The sequence below is a fragment of the Bactrocera latifrons genome, unplaced genomic scaffold (assembly GCF_001853355.1).
Source record: "Bactrocera latifrons isolate USDA-ARS-PBARC rearing strain unplaced genomic scaffold, ASM185335v1 scaffold_33, whole genome shotgun sequence".
In the NCBI taxonomy this organism is placed as follows: domain Eukaryota; kingdom Metazoa; phylum Arthropoda; class Insecta; order Diptera; family Tephritidae; genus Bactrocera; species Bactrocera latifrons.
In genome coordinates this window covers 1,722,900-1,742,181 of record NW_017536963.1, presented here as the reverse complement: position 1 = coordinate 1,742,181, position 19,282 = coordinate 1,722,900, and the positions used below count along the sequence as shown (strand labels likewise).

General features: G+C 37.1%; 1 protein-coding gene across 4 annotated transcripts; it reads right to left on the bottom strand.

Annotated features, from left to right (window-relative positions):
- Positions 1–436: 436 nt before the first annotated feature.
- Positions 437–19,145, bottom strand: LOC108971230 (serine-rich adhesin for platelets). 4 transcript variants are annotated; one of them, XM_018937163.1, is made up of 14 exons: positions 17,821–19,145; positions 16,406–16,648; positions 14,282–14,459; positions 12,881–14,134; positions 11,536–12,823; positions 10,075–10,192; positions 8,888–10,013; positions 8,570–8,818; positions 8,331–8,507; positions 7,607–8,261; positions 7,319–7,547; positions 2,839–3,089; positions 1,577–2,769; positions 437–1,500 (listed from the first exon to the last, which is right to left on the bottom strand). In XM_018937163.1, the coding sequence occupies exons 2-14, from the start codon at positions 16,454–16,456 to the stop codon at positions 1,427–1,429; spliced, it is 6,843 nt and encodes a 2,280-aa protein (XP_018792708.1). In that variant the 5' UTR covers positions 16,457–16,648; positions 17,821–19,145; the 3' UTR covers positions 437–1,426. The 4 variants fall into 4 exon arrangements, with proteins under 4 accessions (XP_018792708.1, XP_018792705.1, XP_018792706.1 ...); XM_018937160.1 differs by having other exon boundaries at positions 11,536–14,134; positions 17,821–18,051; positions 18,891–19,145; XM_018937161.1 differs by having other exon boundaries at positions 11,536–14,134; positions 17,821–18,015; positions 18,891–19,145.
- Positions 19,146–19,282: the final 137 nt, after the last annotated feature.

Here is a 19,282-nt window from a genome sequence, read left to right as displayed (position 1 = left end):
CTGATTTAATTAGGAAAAGTTTAACTATAAAAAAAATCACGTATAAAACGACCTTTAAGTCATAAAACGAGTCACGCACATACACAATCCTGTTGCCCATATAGCATTTTTTGTTGTTGCACCAATTATCTATGCCCTGCTTGGATGTTGTTAACTGGCATCGAACCTTTTTTATTTTATTTTTAAATTTTTATACGGGGCGTGTGTTCGAAAATGAAAATGCATTATTGCTGTATGCATCACACACATACACATACGTACAATGAGTGCAAAGCGACACAAAAAAAAAATAAGAAACAATTAAATAAAATTAATACAAAATGTTTACGTTATTTTTTTTTTTTAATGTAACTTTGTTCAAAAATTTTGCTTAAAAATAAAGTCGCTTTGTTATATGTATTTTTGTTGTCATTTTTAAATAATAAATTTTTACAAATGCGAGTGTGTTACATTACTGCTTGAACTGTATTTTGATTATTATAATTTTTGTTTTTGTGTTTGTTTTTTTGTTTACTGCTTTTTTCCAACAGTTCTTTTATCAGCTGGCTTAAGCTACAATGTGAAATAATTTAACTACAAATGGTATTGTTCGCGTGCATTGCTTTAGAAAACTACTGTTTTATATATAGTATATATTGCTATATATTATATTTGTGTGGTTTCACTAAATTCTAGTTATCAAGTTCTCGGTTACATTGATTTATCGCACATACATATACTACCTTATCTGTAATAAATCTAACCATTTATTTTTAACTTTTCTATAATAGTGTGTTTTTGCTTTTTTTTTTTTGTGTTTTTTTGCGTTATAATTAAATAGTTTAGTGCAGCGTATTACAATTAAAGTTGGTAATGTAACTTATTAATTTCTAAAACTCTTTTTTTCAAATTAGTTAACGAATTATTCTCCCATTCATGTGCACCACATTGCTTACGCACGCACTATCTCACGCCCTCCCTGTTTTCTCTAACGCTCTATAGCTAATTGTCGGCTGGGCATCCCCTTGTACTGCTATATAAACATTACTGCCTAGTTGTAAGCTGTTAGTCAGTAAGTAATTAGTCAGATTCAATAAAATATTAAACAAATAAATGTCAAAATTATTGATTTTCTGGTTTCTTTAAATGCTTAAAATACATAAGTATTCCTTTACGTTAGTCCTCACATGTTTTCGCCTGTTTTGGGTTTTAAACCATTAATCCATATACGTTTCATATACTCCAATCCGCACTCATTACTCGTTAGTAGTTAGACCTTATACAATTTTGATTGATTTGTAACTGTTTTAAGTTTTTTGCTTCACAACGCACGCAATATCACGAATCCATAATTGCCAACGTGTTTGCCAATAAATGCGGATATTTGTTTAGCAAGACAAATGCATTATGTCTTCATATTATATGGATTCTTTTCGTTCTGTGTTTCTCATTTGTTTGGTCCGGGAGGAAAAGGATTTATCACAGCTACGGCAGCAGCTTGCTGACTTGCCAATACTGCAGCTAAACGACGAAAATAAGAATTGAAAGCATTAAACAAACAATATATAACCGGATATGTTATTTTAATTGAACTTACCACCATAGGGTGCCGTGTACATGGGGTAACCCAACCCCACATGGGTGTGGTGGTGTGTGTGCACATGTCGTTGTGGCGGCGGACTACGTGAATCTGCCGGGTTGTTATTACCACCGGCAGGAGCACCGCTAATACCGCCGCCACTGTTTGGCCCGCTGGGACCACCCTGTTGCTTGTGTGCATCGATATTTAGCGGTCCGCCCGCCAAGCTGCCACCCGGACCGCCTGGTCCACCGCTCAACACCTTTTGGCCCAGCACATCAGACTTATTTGGCGGGCCACCCATGCCCGTCGGTGGCGGTTGCAGATTTAATGGCATACCGCCACCCACAGACGTCTGATTTGTTGGTGGCAAATGACTGCCGCTATTGGGTGCATTTTGTACCGTATTCGGACCACTGCCCGGCCCAGTTACGCCACCGCCACCAACACCCTGCTGCTGCATACCCACATTCGGACTAGATACGCTGACTTTGACCGCGCCACCCGGACCACCACTGCCACCACCACCACCACCGCCGCTCGTCGGTGATTTCAGTGCACGCTCACTCAGCTCGTGTATTTTGTGCGTAGTGTAATACTGGCTGGCGGCGTGGTGTAGCGCGTCGAGTGCCTTTGTGCCGGTATTGCGTGACAGATCCTCAGGCGCATGATATCTCGGCATGGGTAAATGATACGGCGCCGCATTGTAAGGGCCGGCGGCAGACATCAAGACATTACGATACATCGGATGGTTGGGATCGAAGCTGAACGGTGCTGGCGCTATATACGATGGATGCAGGAAGTATTGTGATGTTGGTGGCGGCGGTGGTCCTTGTGTCTCCATAGTGGGTTTCTGTCCCTCCTGTTTAACTTTGACTTCTTCTTCTTGTTGCTTTTGCTTGGAGCTCTCCTTGGTGAGATTTGTTGCTTTACCACTGCCGGAATTGCCGCCGCTACTGCTAGAGCAACTTTGTGATTTACTTTTTTGCGACTGATGTTGTTGCTGCTGTTGTTGTTGTTGTTGTTGCTGCTGCTGCTGTGCCATTGCCATCTGCTGTTGGTGCTGTGCTGATGGGCCTGTGTCGTCCTTATGCTGTCCCATCACTTGTGCTTGCAGCGAGCCATGCGGTCCGCTGTTGGAGGGATTTTGCGCTCGTAGAGCTGCGACTGTATTTTGGCGGCGTTGTTGCTCGTCCGAGAGTATATAGTACCTGAAGGCGACGGGGTACATGGATAATTAATATATGATGTTACATTTTGCGAATTTTCGATTAATTTACCTCCTAAATTCCTCCTCACGTGACAAGTGCTGCTGTGCGGCCAAGGTCATTGGATGACGCTGATATATATTCGGATATGTACCCAAGTTTTGCAAATCTTTCGGATGTAGTGCATGTGGTTGTTGCGGCTGTTGTTGCTGCTGCGGTGGCGGTTGTTGCTGCTGTTGTTGAGACTGAGGAGGCGGATTGTGCTCTTGCTTTATCTCCTGCTTTGTCATTGGCTCGCTTTTGATGTGTTTCGTCGAAACCAACTAAAATAAAATGTGATAATTGTTTGTTTTAGCCAAAGTTGTTATGAATAATCGAACAAAATATATTTTAATTGGTAAAATAATTTATTATTAAGATGGGTTTATTAAAATAGTTTTCGAAACCCTAAGAAAAACTCAGGTGCGCGTCTACGATAGAATAGAGATAAGCTAAAGCTTCTTCGGAAAAGGTATTTACTCGAAAGGTTCAAATGGTCGCAAGTTTTGTTGTGGGGGAGAAAACATCCCTGAAGTAATTTCTAGGAATGTTATCGGGGTAACATGTCTTGGCCGGATACAAGACCGCGTCCGTCCTTAGACCCAACTGTGATTTAGCTATTTTCTATTTACGGCTTAAAAATAAATATTTTACTCTATTTTTTTGAAGACGGAGGATGAAGATTTAAATTCCATTATTTTTAAAACTAATTAAGCTATATTTAATAAAATTGAATGAATAACATGAATAAAAGAAAAATGAATTCCATACACAGAAAAAAAAAAATTATTTGAGCCTGTAGCTCGACTCGTCCCGATAAAGCTGAATTTTTTTGAAAAAGAGTACTGTAAACAGGTCTTTTTGGACATGCTTAATCCTGCGAATTCCGATCCCACATTCATGGAGAGTATTATGACCGTTTTCAGTCGGTCGAAGGGATAAAACAAAATTCGCTGAAGAAACTCAAGACCATCCCCAAAAGTGCTTATGAAAAGTGTTTCCGAGCACTGCAAAAATCGTTGGCATAAGTGTATTACCTCTGGTGGGAATAACTTTGAAAGCGACAAAATAACAATATTTACAATTTCCGTGTACTAAATACAAATTTCACTTTTTGGGTTTCTCTTCTTTTTATTTCGGATGATCCCGTAAGAAGTTTTGCTATCAACGCGGATTTTTTTCGAGGGAATGGCGAGTAATGGCCAAATTCTAAATATGTATTTTTTGAATAATAAAAAGTTTGAATAAAATATTTCGATTGTTTTATAAAAAAAAATATTTCAAATAGGCCTTTTTTTTGGAAGACTCCCATTAAGCCTATTACATTAGTTGAGAAATTTTCACATTTGGCCATAGCATTTACAGCTGACTCGAATGGTTGTCTTAGTTCTTGGCTTTGCGTTTTCTATTTTGAAGTTTTAAATATTATTTTTTATTTTAATAAAACGGTTATACAAGGTGCGTTCCAAAGTAAATACGACTTAAAAAAAAAACAGGACAAATGGTTTTTTTGGCAAAATCAATTTATTTTGTTCAAAAAAGTTTCCTTCTGCTTCAACACAGCTGTTTGCACGGTCCAAAAGCATGTCGAAATAGTGTTTTAGCTCGTTGGCCTGTACGGCCGCCAGTATGCCGGTGCAAGCCTTTTGAATGGCTTCAACGTTTGCATAACGCTTTCCTTTCATGGGCAAATGGATTTTTCCAAAAAGGAAAAAAGTCGCACGGTGCATTATCAGGTGAATACGGTTATTGGTTAAAATGTGATTTTAGGTCAAATAATCGTTCTTCGAATGTTGGATTCTGAGCAACTATTGGTCGTCAGTTAATTTGTGCGGAACAAACCGTGCATACACCTTTCGTAAGCCTAGATGTTCGGTCAAAATGCAATAAATCGATGTTTTGGAGATGTTCAATTCCATTTCCATGAATTTCAATGATGATATTGGCTGATTTTTGATGAATTCACGCACATTTTCTATGGAATTTTCGGTGACCACGCACTTTGATTGGCCCACATGTTGATCGTCATTTATGTGCTCACGACCACTTTGAAAACGTCGAAAGCACTCGTGCACTCTGCTACGGGATTTCATCAATTGAAACGTTTCGGTAAAAGTTTTACCAATTTTAAAACAAAATTTAATGTTGGCTCTTTGTTCGAAGCTCATTTTCGCATCGAGAGCAAACACAATAACTTCACTTCCAAACGATGAAATGTCACAAAATCTCACTGGACAATCAATAACGATAGCAGATTCTAACATATAGATGGCGCCAAGAGCTCCTTTGGAACGCACCTTGCAGGAGACATTATTTTGCTTTTATTGTTGTTACTGTATAAATCATTCTCTAAATAAATTTGTTACTGACGTGACCGGGTATAATTAGCGATATCTCTAACATATTCATAGGTAGTCGTTTAAAAAACTATTGGGTAAATGAAAGCAAATTTTTCTTTTTCGAAAACAGTAAAAAGACACTGGGAACCAAATCTGGAGATTGATTCCATTGAAAACACGTATTTCAAGGATACCCGTTGCTTATGGTAAAAAAAAAGACTATTTCGATTCGTAGTAAACAAAAGCTGCTAAAACATAAAAATTGTCATACTTCACGCGACTATAAAAAAAATATTGTATCCATCTAGGAAAAAAAATATCGCATCAGTTTGCACACGAAGGAAAATTTGATCTTGAGTGCGTATATTTTTTCGGCTTTGTCATTAATTTTATTTTTGCTGAATTTTAGATAAAATTAACTATTTTCAGCAGACCCGAATTTTTTTTAATTCTTGTAAAATGTCTGGAGTATTCAATTGGATAAAGAACAGGGTAAATGAGCTTATGGCGAACTCACTCATGGGTGTTATAAATGTTAGGTGTCTACTTTGGAAAACTATAAACGCCAACAAGTGACTCTTGGAACTGAGTAGCCAATTGAGATGCAAATTAGTTTTCAGTATATATAGAAATATAGTCGACTCACAATCGCAATTAATTGATTTAATAGACCGTTATTATAGAGCGATTTACATAGCTGTATGAAGAGTTGATTCAGAGGAATTGATGTACGTCACTCACAAAAGTCATCTTCATAAGCATATCAATAGAAAATAAAACCAGTCAGACATATGACTATTTCCAATTTAGCGAAGAAAAATAAAGTTGTTTATAATACAACAACAGAACAAGTAACAATAATTTATTCAATATTCATATAGACCTGCTTTTTGACTCACTTACTTCCATTTTGTTTCCATAAATCGGATTTTGCAATATTAAAGAGAACCCTTTTGTCGCAATATTATTTTCTAGGTTGGCATGACAGTCAGTGACATTTGTTCGAAATGCCACATGAAAATAATCATTAGTGCTTAGTGTACTATACGAAGTACATAAAGTGATTTCGGCGGGTTTTACGGTAAGCGAAATTATTGAACAAAGAAATTCGAGAACTCGTTGACGACGGCCATCAACATCACCTGATGATCAACAAGTCAATAAAATAAAGGAATTAGTGCTTGAGAATCGACGATTAACAATCAGAGGTCTTACTGACATCGTTGGAATATTGGAATGATAAGAGACTAATCATTTGGACCTAAGAAAAAATAAAACACGATTGGTTCCAAAATCACTCAATTTGCTCGAAACAGAGTCGTGTTAACATCTGTGAAGCAATGCTTTTCGACTGCCAGGATGTCATGATATGTATTATTACTGGCGATGAGTCCAGGATCTATACTAACAACCGTGGCAAAAGTAAGCCGAAGCCGAAAAGCCACGCCAAAAAATCAAGGTTATATTGACAGTTTTCTTTCGATTATCGAGGTGTGGTGCAGTACGAATTCTTTCCGACGGGCAAAACTATCAAAAAGGAAAACTATTTGAGTGTTATGCGTGAAACTATTCATAAAAAAAGGATGGAATTAAGGACCAACGACTCTTTGTTTTTACACCACAAGAAAACACCGTCGCCTACTGCATTGATTTTTCGTGAGTTTTTCGCCAAATTTTCAACCAATATGGTGCCGCAACCACTGTATTCGCCTGATTTAACTCCACGTGCCTACTGGCTATTCAGCAAACTCAAACGACTGCCCCGGGGAAACCGTTTTGAGTGACTTGAAGACATTAAACGTGAATTGCTCCGCGATTTGAAGGTTATTCCGGAAATTGACTTTAAAAACTGTTTTCGTGGAAACTGCGGAGGACCCGATTCTAGAGTACCCAGCGGTCTGTAGACGCAAAACCAAGGCCAAGGGATTGTAGCACATAGCAGGATAGTAGAATTTTTCAGAGTGCTGGGCCTATGTTAGTCTATATAACAGAGGCGAAACCTCAATAGACCTTAGATCGAGCCGCTGATATAGGAGTCAGAAAGACGGATACTTTAAATGGAGGTTTCTTTACGGTGAAGTAAATGTGATCTACTACAGTTGGGGACTCGTCTCATTAAGCATATACCTATGTATATGAAATCTTTGTCAATGTAATTGTTGTTATGAACTTACTTGTTGCTGCTGAGGTGTTGGCTTGGATATTTCATGCGGACTAGGACTTTCCTTGAGGCGTTCATCCTTAATGACACCGGAATTTGGATGTGGAGGTGCATTGCTTTGCGACTGCGACGTGGGTAAACCACCGTGGGCGCTCAATTTTACTGGATCATCTTGTGAAGATACAATCGATACAGGTCCATAATTGGGTTCTACATTATAAGGATAACCGGCAGCCATGTAACTAGAAAGTAAAGCAATAATTAAATCCCTTTTTAATGCGGTTGGAAGGTGCAGCCTTACTTGAAGGGGTAAAAATGTGATAAGGATTTAGCGGGTGTAGGTGCTGGCAACCCGCCCGGTCCCACACCTGATGGCCCCAACGATGACATTGAGCCCATACCTGGTGGTAAGCCATTATTAGGCGGACCGATATTGCTTAAATTCACCGAAGACTGTGGTGGTTGGCCTGTTGGGTTATCTTTTTGATTACCACTGACATCTTGCGATTGCAATTGTTGCTGAAGACTAACAGCTTGTTGCTGTTGTTGCTGCTGCTGCTGTTGCGATGACTTCGTCATTAAATCTAGTGGCGGATCTTTACTTTTGTTACTGTAGTCGGACAAATGTGGCGATTGCTGTTGTTGTTGATGTGACTGTTGCTGCTGCTGCTGCATTAAATGGGAGGACTGTATTGCACCTTGCTGTTGTTGCTGTGACGGTGGAAGCGTTAACGTTGGCTGTACCAGAGCGGAGGGCAACAAGCCCTTATTGGCCGCCTGTGACGATTGCTGATCGGAAGAAGTGGGAGGCACCAAATATTGCTGTTGCTGATAAAACTGATACATGCCATAGCCGCCTAAGGGTGGTATACCCGGCGCACCACTACCCAAGCCCACAGAACCCAAATCAGTTGGTTTCTTGTTTGGTAAGTCTATAAGCTTAGGTTGTGACTTATCTGTGTGGGTGAATATAAGAATAACGTTATAAAACTTTAGACCATAAAATTCACAACAAATATAGTTACCTAAAATATCCTGTTCGCCCACTGGTGTGGAATCATCCGAAATGTCACTGTAGGCAGGACTCTGCACATTATCCCTTGTTACAACACCGTCGTACTCTACAGGTCCGGGCGACTTTCGACATTTCTTTTGCTTCACCGCTGCAAAGCCAGACGAGCCTTTTGTGGTTAATGAAATGCCTTCAATTGAAAATTATTTCATTAGCTCCATAAATAAAAAAAAGCTCTTAAAGAAATATCACCTTGTAAATTTTGTCCACTGGACACCGGCGAGCTGGTATAAGTACTTATTGCCGATGGGTGTTGTTGTACACTTTCCAAATTCGCTGATAATTGTGGCGGTGGTGCCCGTTGAGGACTCTGTCCCGATATAGCACTCTGCTGCGGGTTTACTCCTTGTGTTGCCTGTTGTTGTAATGCTAATATTGACGGTGGGGCACCCGCATTGGGCGCATCGCTTTGGGGACCAAATCTCAATACACCCGGTTTCACTGTAAAACGGAAATAAATGAGTAAGTATAATAATTGTTCGAGTTTTGTTGAAATACTGAAAAACTCACGTCCACCCTGCTGTGCAAGTGCCGAAGCCGGAGATGTTTCGGAAAGCAATGCTGGCGGATTGCCAGCATTTGGCATTCCAAGTGTTTGCTGTTGTTGTTGCTGACAAAGAACTTGCCCCGAAATGCCCGTTGTTATGCTGCCGCCGGCAACAGGATGTGGTTGCTGTGGTTGTGTTTGTGGCATAAGAGCTTGTGCGGTGGAGGCTGCTAAAACGCCACCAACACCGGCACTGCCACCACCGCCAAGAGACGCACTCAATAAACTAGATGGCGCAGTAGACAATGGAGTGGATGCAGTCAGCGACGCAACAGAAATAGTTTGTGTGCCGGGTGTGGGCGTGGTGGCAGCACCAATCACAGGTTCTGGATCCCCGACACTATCGGTAACTGTGGGTTGCGTCGATGGCGGCAAAATTGCAGCTGGTTGCGTTGGTGCTTCAGAAGTAGTTGGTGCATTAATTGGCGGTGTTACCGGTGAAGTTATCGCCATTGCACCAGTTGCCAATGTCGAGCTTTCTGCAGGAGTTGGCGTTGTAGCTCTGTTGTTTTGTGCCGACGGCACCGGTGAAGAGGTCGGTGTGGGTGGCTCATCGGGCAATTGTAAAGAATCTTCGTCTATGGAACATGAGCTTCCATGTGCATGAGATTGATGATAGCGCAGCCCGTTGGCGTGCTTATATTTTTTACTGCAATCCTGCTCGGGGCACTCTAGTAACACCGGCGATATGGCGCACGGTGAGGCAGTCTTACATTTTTTCGTGCTTATTTGTACATTAAGGCCAGTCACAGGATTAACAAGACTTTGAGGCTGCGTAGCAAGACCACCTCCACTCGCCGATATCGGTATACCGCTGGCGTTTGCTACATTTGCAGTACACTCGGTATCGCCATTAATGGGCGACGGTGAGTCATCTTTCGATTTTCTCTTCTCAGAACGTGGAGGTAAGAATGCTGTTGGCGATGTGCTCGGCGTGGCTCCACCACCATTCCCCGACGAAGAGCTACTTGTTGTCGTTGTGGTATTTGATGTGCTGGTTGCACTAATTGAAGTACGTGATGCACCACGACCACCCTTCGTTGTACCATTGCGCAACTTCGAATGCACCTGCGCATGTGAAAAATATATCTATAAAAGATATTAAAATTCCATTAGAGGTGACAAATAGAATTTGAAGTCGAGTGCTTACCGAGCTTCTTGTTTCGGTGAAATTACTCAAATCTGGTGTTAGCGCTGCACTTCGTCCTCGTTTTCCACGACCTTTGGGTGTTCGGGAGTCCAATTCCTCGGTTGGTGAATCACAGAATCTAAGAATTAAACATTCCATTTGATAAATAAGCTTATTATACAATTTTTTAGTGTTCAGTCGTTGTTCATGATATTGCGATTAAAAATTTTAACTGTTTGGGAATTTTATTTAAGAAAAAGTGGGTATTATTTGACTGTTTCCAAACTATCGGCTCTATATAATGGGAACAGACTTGGATTTGTATCTGGCTAAGCGTCTGAGATGAGAAAGAAACTTGCAAATTAGCTTCAGATTGTTTGAGGATACTTCAACAGCAATAACAATACGCTTTAAAGTTGCTCAAAAATTACTTTCGGATTCAGATTAAAGAACAATCCTTCACCTCAGTATCAGTTAATAGTAGCACTGGTTTTTATTCAAATTGAAATTTAATTAAGTTCAAGCTAATTTTAAATCTTAAAATAGTTAAATATTAAATTTTTCTGAATTGATCATTCTATATTTCGCTTTAATAAAAAATAACTAAGTTTAAATATTAACGATTATCAGCTGATGAAGGAATAAAAGTAGGTAGCGTTGCCATCAACCACCACGTATTAATTATAATATTTACATATTTTTAATTAAAAGATGTTTTAAAGAAAAATTTAACATATAACTTTTTTAATATATTTATTGTAAAAATTAAAAAAATATATATTTTTTTTATATTTAGCTTGTAATAAAAATAAAAAAAAGTCATAGACCTTTTATATATTTTACCGTTCAAGCCAAAGATTACAATCGAACAACCCAATTTACGTAATTACTTTACCAATGACATATTTATTGCATAAACTTATACATAAATTGCCATTAAGAAACACTAAAATTTTTAATATAAATTTAAAATGGTCGACATTATACTAAATAAAACATTTTAACTTTTTTAATAAATCTTCATATATAATGGTAGCTATTTTACCAATAATTGTGCCAAGACTTTTTGTTAGGCGATAAAAACTGTAACCTAGCCATTTGTCCCGCTTTAACAGTTTTATTTCTAGTTTAACGTAAATAACAAACGGTTAAGTGTCCTTGGCAGTTGTTTGAATGATTTGAATAAAATTTGTAGGTACTAAGGTAAGTTGTCACTATGCATAAATTGGAATTTCCCCACACATGATGCCATAAATGACAAATAGTATAACAAAGCAATTGTCTCAACTAACTTTTGTATTATGTATATTTATTTGTTGTTGTTGCAAGAGGGACAAAAATATCGCAAATTATTTTGAAAAAACTGTAGAAGGTGATCTACCTTGATTTAATTGTAAATTCAGGTCGCCGACCTGTCTAATAAAACAGACCAAATAGAAGGTACATATAGATTTTCGCGCAGTAAAACACTCCACAACTTACCTGGGTGGTGCCCAATCATGACGTGTGCAATCCAGTAATGTGCCAACATAAGTTTTGCCGCGCCATGTAACATTCACCACAAGCACACCGCCCTCTGTCTCATGCCAAACAATGCCCTCAAGCGTTACAGAAGTTCCCGGCTCGCAGGGACCCAAACAATCTGGCTCCGTTATAGTTCCCACTGAGGTACCAATACAAATATCAACCATTTCTTTGGCTAAAGTACTCGATGCTGCATTCGAGGAAGGGTCACCATGTTTTGCCCGCTTGGCGGGTGGTGACTTGATGCTATCATCTCCAGCATTGCTACTGTTTGGACCGCTATTGCTGGACGATTGTGTTGTTGTACTGGAAGAGGAATTGGCGGGAACTGAAATAGTGTGATGCACAGTCGCTGAGATCATACCGGGAGCCATAAGTTTTGCTTGCGCAACAGGAACAATTGAAGTGCTTGACTTACTCTCATTATTTCCGCTCAGATTGTTCGCAGACGAATTTGTTGCACTATTACTAAAGGTGGTAGAAGCTGCTGCTGCAGCTAATTGCGCAGCAATGTGTGAGGAAATTTTAATGTTGCCACAATTTGTTGCATCCTTACCCGGTGGGCCGGGTGCATTTGGTGTACTATTACTACCCATTGATTGAGGAGTAGTAGTTGGGGCAGCCGATGTGGCTGCTAGTAGTGTGGCCGCTGTAGCTGCAGCAGCAGTTACTACACCAGCGGCTGAGCCCACTGATGGTGTAAATACGCCTGGTGGCACAGAACCACTATTAACATTGCTATTGGCTGCATTGTTGCCCATACGTTGGGACAAAACGCTAATTGATGAACTATTAGCACTTTCTGAGCGGCGTGAACACGCGTGGTTGGTGCATGCACTAGTCGCAGCTCCATTTGTGGTGTCAATATTGCAATGACATGCGATGCCTTTGTCATTGACATTGGTGAGACCATCTTTTTCAGCCGAAGTGGAAACGTTTTTATCCGCTATTAAACGATTGGAATGTGTGGTTTTCTCTTTAGCTTTTTCCCGCCGGTGACCTGAACTACCACGCTTGTTGCTTTGAGGAGTACCCTGACCGCTGCTACCGGAACCGGTGGAACCACCACCAGAGACCGAATTATTACTGTTCATACTGTTGTGGCTATTGCCTTGACTACTACTATTACTACTGGAAATATTACTTAGATGCTTTTTATTGCTGCCGCTTATATTGGTTAAATTTGATCCCGAACCGCTGCCACTACCTGCACTTTGCGATGAACCGCTTGAGCTACTACCACCACCTGATGAAGATGAGGAATGCGAACTAGTATTGACGCTGTTATTATCATCCAAGTTACCTGGATTGTTGACACCTAAGGAACCATTTTGTTGTTGTTGTTCTGTGGCTTTGACAATTTCATGCTTGGCTTCTGACGTTTTGGTTCCCGGCTTGGTACGTTTTATTTTCATTTTAAGTCCCTTGTCAAGTGTCGCTTGATGATCAATGGACATTTTAGAGTTCGATTTACCACTACCGGAACCGCCAATGCCTTGGGCTCCACCTTGACCACCGCCAGATCCACCGCCCGCACTACTGTTATTACTGCTGCTTCCACTGGATTGCGATGACATGCCGCTTGCAGAATGATTTGATGAATTCGATAGTGAATCGTTTTTTAATGCCGAAAGTAGAAGCGAAGAACCGCCAACTAAATTTTTGGGTATTTGGGAATTTTTATATGACGACACAAGATTACCGCCTTTCGAAAATCCAGCAAAGGTCGATACAGCTAATGTATTAGTCTTTTGGCTACCCTCACTTGTGCAGGTAGCAGGTGTGGCGTGAAGAGATACAGAAGACGATAATGGATATGAGGAAGACGATTGTAATGATTTAGTCGCAATAGAACCAAATTTTTTGCTAAAGCCACCATCCGCCTTTTGCTCATCAAAGGTGGACTGTTGACTTTTGTAATTTATATGTTCGCGTGATTGTTGATACTTGCTTTCGAAATTCTTTAATGGTTGGGAACTATTACTGTTCTTGCTAAGGGCTACGTCTGAACGTTTACTTGGGTTTGTGCTGTAGTTGTTGGGACTTGCAACTCTTTTAGAACTTTTAACTGGAAAATTCGTAGTAGTCGCATTTGACGATGCTGTTATTGTTGTATTCAACGACTTTGACAATGGCAAGTTTGCATATTTGCCTTTTTCTGATTTTAAACTAGCTTTATTTACTGAGGACGACTTTGATGTCGATTTTATATTGGATGATATTATTCCAAGCTCATTGATGCCGCCACCAGAACTGTAAGTTTTTGTTAAATTTTGTGCTGCCGTCGACGATTTTTCAATATCAGCATCTAGATCATCCAGCAACTCAGGTATTCCACCAATATCCCATTCGTCTTCGTACTCAAAATTTGTATCCTTTGATTCGCTGGAAATTGACGATGTCGGACAATTTGCTTCTTGTACTACAGGGCTATTCCTAGCTACTGCATTTACAATAACTCCTTTCCCAGATGGTTTTGGGAAACTAGCCCTTCTATTGCTTACGCTAACACCTCCACTAGACTGTGTTGAATGCGATTTCGATTGTCCAAAATGTTCTGGTGATTATAAATACATCAATTATTAGAGGATATTTTGAAATAATTGCAAAGTATTTGAAACACAATACTCATTCTATTTATTTATAAAATAATAATTGTAAAAGCAAAGAAATTTGGTTTTTATTATTATTTGTTAGTACTTACTTGAACTTGCCACCTTTTTATTTGAGTTGTGTTTTGTATAATTTTGGTAATGATGCTTGTGCGAAGATGATGACAATTTTTTATTTAAATCTGAGGCAGGTGAAACCAAAGTATTACTTGTGCTTCCTACCAACTTGTGTTTATTACTATCCGTAACTATGCTTTTATTAGTGGCCACCTTATAAAAAAAATTGGATTTATTAGATATTGGAAATATTAAACTAAGAATAATATGATATATGTATGTATATAAGATTTTTTTTTTTTGATTTTAGGAACAAAAATTATATGAGCATACTTCGTCAAGGAATGCAGTTTCTTTTTTAGCTATTAATATTGCGTATTTTAATATTTTCCTTATTTCTGAATTTGCGTTTTTTATATACTAAAGATTTGTAGTTATCAAAATGATGCCATTATGGCAAATCTATATTCCTTACTATGAATTTTTATTTTTGACATCAGGACTAAAGGAACTATTATTAAAATGTAAATATTTTACTATTACATTTTTCATATATTATTACATTGAGGAATCAAATATTGTGTGTGAGCAAGTTTGGCTCTAATTTTTGGGTCATACACACCACAACCCCATAACCGATATGAAACTCAATGAAATGTATGTATATATGTATGTATCTAAGACATTTTGTAATTGTGCACTTAACATAAACATTTGTAATATCTTAGTTTTTTTTTCATGTTTATTTTAATTAATAAACAACTCATATATTTTGTTTTTCGTTCATTTATCACGTTAACATTTTCGTTTTAACCGAATACTTACATATAATAATTTTTATCAATATCAAAGAATTACTAATAAATAGTAACATAGACAATATATTAATTAAGTTTTTTATTATATATAAATCTATAGCCAATATGTATAGTTGTCTATCTGAAGTAAAAACACACACACACTTTTATATAAACATATATATGAGTAGAGTTAGGTATGATATGTAGAAATCTTTTCATAAACGAGTACTCATAAATTCTATACATCAAGGCTCGCATCGGTGCCAGGCGCACACAACGAACAACCGATAAATGTTAAAAAAAAGCCCAAGGGACGCTCAAAAACCGGCGCAACGATGCAAGGGGATGTCGATAACACTATTCACATAAATACGCATATAGAAATTTCAACAACAAAAACTCGCATTTACAAACGAGCCGAACGTAAGTGGCCCAAGATGAACGCACGAAAGCGAATGAATGCCAATGTTACGCCGACCGAAGCAGCGAAGTAGCAAATATACTTGTTCTCGCGAAACCATTGTTCGAATTTTGGTTTAAATATCCTTACCGAAACCGCTTTACAAAACCATCATTTGCTTAGAGAAATTGTATATGAAAGTATTCATATTTCAAAAGTTTCATAAAAAATTGAAATTTTTGCATTTGCCAAAACAACCTAATAAATATAATTTTCAATTTAATGTATCGATACCTGAATAGTATCTAGTCATCACTGCTTCTGCTGCGCAAACACACGCTTCTCTGCTTTCACTTCTTTTCGTTTTTGCTACTGCGACGCTTCTTCTATTCACTTTTATAGATTTCAGCTTTTAAATTTTTTCCCACTTTAAAATCCGGCCAATGCCGGTTTTTTTCTTCGTCGCATTTAACACAAATGCATATATCAAAGAGTTTTCTTAATTACACTATGTATATATTCAATTAAAATTCTATATCAACCAATTAATAATATTCACTCCCGTATTTCTTTCGATACAATCTGCCTGCGCCATCAAACCAGAGATGTTCTCTGTTGAAAGAGTGTTTGCTCGTTATATTTGTGTTCCCTATTCATGTCAGAATGACATTAGAATGCAAGAGCACGAAAACAATGCACAGAGTTGCAACAATTTACTAAGTTTAATCATTCGTTTAGGTATTTAAAATGCATATGTTTAAATAATCAAAAAAAAAAAATAATAATAATAATAATAAATAAATAAAAATACTTAACAAACAATTTAAAAGTTCAATAAATAACACAGTATACGGAAAATTATTTTGCTCCGAATAAATTCATACATTTCGCTAATATCTTAACTTTGTGAATCATTAGTTAATAAAATCAGAACTAATTATTTTAAAACCCATATTTACCTTATTGGGGTGGTGGCTAACGTTCACCTCACTGCGTCTCATTGATTCCATGCAGTCCAAGAAGTGAGGGTGGTTGCTTGCTGCGGGTTCCCACAATGCAACGTTCCCTCATCCACATAAATGTATTGACAATATTTCAAATATTTCGAGGTATAATTTAACTCGGACAAAAAATCATTGCAAAACCATTGAATTTTAACTGAGTTGGGCCTTGGCCCAGTGACCAATTTATTCATTTTTATTCTGAAATAGAAAAAAATTTATTTAAACACATTAAAATAAAATTTACACTAATTTGCTGTGTGGGCATCTTATAATTATCGACAATTTAACGTTATTTGAAAATATTTAATTGTTGTATATCCTATTCGATAAAAATTATTTTAACCTAATACATTTTCATTTAATAGTATTTATTTCCCAACAATATAACAATATTTATCCGAGTTGAGGATCCTATACTATATGTATGAATGCTCTTAACACATATTTTAAGCTCGCGTATTCCGTCACCGGCTTTTTACGTAATTCTTTTAAATTTGGCTTTGCTTTAACTATAGCGGCAGAAAACATTTCTGAAGCATTTTCGAGGAATGACGCCGAGTTGTCGATCTTTGGCTGGATAAAAATGCGGGTTATGAACAGTAACTCTTCCTCGATACCGTAGATTATGCATAGCCTGACTAGATGCTCAATTTGACTTTGATAGTGTATTGTAGAAAAATCATTAAATAGGAACGACAAAATAATTTTTGGAGCTATATTTCATAACTGAATATCTTTTAGCAATTAAAATATAAATTTTATTTATCGATGTATATTAAGGTAAATCGTCGATAGTTCGATTGAAGGTTGAAAAGTGAATATAAAAACACTAAAACTTTGGGAAATATTCGTCTCTTATTATTCTTAATTAAATAAATTGAAATACAATAAAAATTTCCGAATACTCGTGCACACATTCAATTTACACTTTATAATATATGTATATACATATGTTTGTATGTTATTTGCATTTAATTTTTCGAATAATATAGTTGTGAAGTTTCCAACCTTTTTTTTGCAAATTTCGGAACTTTTATTCTCTTCAATAGAGAGACAATAGGAGCTTTTATTCTCTGAACTAGCACTTTATTTTTTGACGCCCTTTTGTCACAAATTTTTCGTACTTCGGCACATATGTATACAGTTATTGTATAAGAATTTTTTCCAAACAATAATTCAAACCCAAATTTTTACCGATTTGAGGTAGCTCTCACATTAAAATTAAACATAATATGCACATATACATACAAATATATGTATGTATGTATGTACACACACGATTGATATTAAACTCTACATATTCTATTTAACTATGTGTCTCAAATGAAAATAAAAAACTTTCTTATTTTACGTACTAATATAAAGCTTACATTTCAATATTATTTGCGAATCCGAGTACCACAATTTATTCCAATTTCAATTTACATTTAATTCGCATAACTATGTATGTACCGATATGTGGTTATTTTTCACTTTTCGTCTTAATTAATTCTGAATGTGTGTGTTTGCGATTCCACTCTTCGCGTTCATTGTTTAAGTTTAACTTATTGAACACAAACTTGAGTCTGAATATTCATATGAAACAATAAATACACAGTACACTTTTATAAAAAAAAACGATTCACTTCAATTATTTGATAATCTTTAGAAAATTATTTTATATTTAATAGATCAAATCAACTAATCACACACTCACGTAATGTTCGCCTCCCATTAATTTGTGAATGTATGAATAGAGCAGTTATTCAGGCTCAGTAGAATATTCAGGTTCAAAAGCCGCCACTGAATACAACATAAAATTTCTCTTTTCCCACAACCAAATACTCAGAGAAAATCTCAGAGCTGCCACTTTTGAATTTTAAAGCAAACCAATTAGAGTATTGTATTTTGGCATATTAAACGCGAAAGAAACGAAATATGCGGTTAATATATTTATTATTTACATTCGGAGAACTGGCCCCGTTATCAATATAATCAATCACTATACGCGGGCGACATATCACATTTTTTGCCATTTTGTTGCAGCAAAGGGCTGAGGATGCAATTAACGTGTTTTTCAATTATACGGTATAATTCCACTGAATGTTAACCCTAATACTTATGTAAGTACATATGTGCAAACACCGATATATGTATGTAAGCTCAGGTGGCGTATTTGTGGAAAATTAGATTTCTTTTAAATAAATTGTATTATACAATTCTATTGATGATAGATACCAATATTATAACGTTGCAAGTTTTAAAAACTGAAACTCATTGGATTTAGGATACATATAGTTGAAAATTACGATACAATTTTATTGCACACACGAAAAATTACCGATTTCTCTTTTTCAACACATTCAGGTATTTAAGTTCACTTATGTGCAGCAATATAAGGAAAGGTAAATTACTTTTATTTTGGACAAAACAACACATAAATGAATGCACAAGTCCAAACCTTCATTACATTTCGCCAACTTCACTTGCTTTAGTTTAATTTCAAGGACATAAGTTTTGCCAAATATCGCAGTGTACCAAATGTTGGTAGTAATTTAGAGATTTTTTGATTGAAGCTGAGGAATTTAACTGTTATATGATTTCAAATTTATCCATATATTTTACTTTAATGCAGTTAAATTAAGTGAAAAGTCAATAGACTTGCACAATTTTATATGTTCGGCACCGCAAATAGTTTTAATTGGCAGCGAATTGGCAAAACTCTCTTAATTTCGAAATAAATCTTTTCAATACAATGCAAGTTCATTTATACATTACTGTGAATTTCACAGAATTCAGCTTTTTGTTTCGTGCCTTGTCCACAGTTCATTTTAGTACAATATGGCCATATTA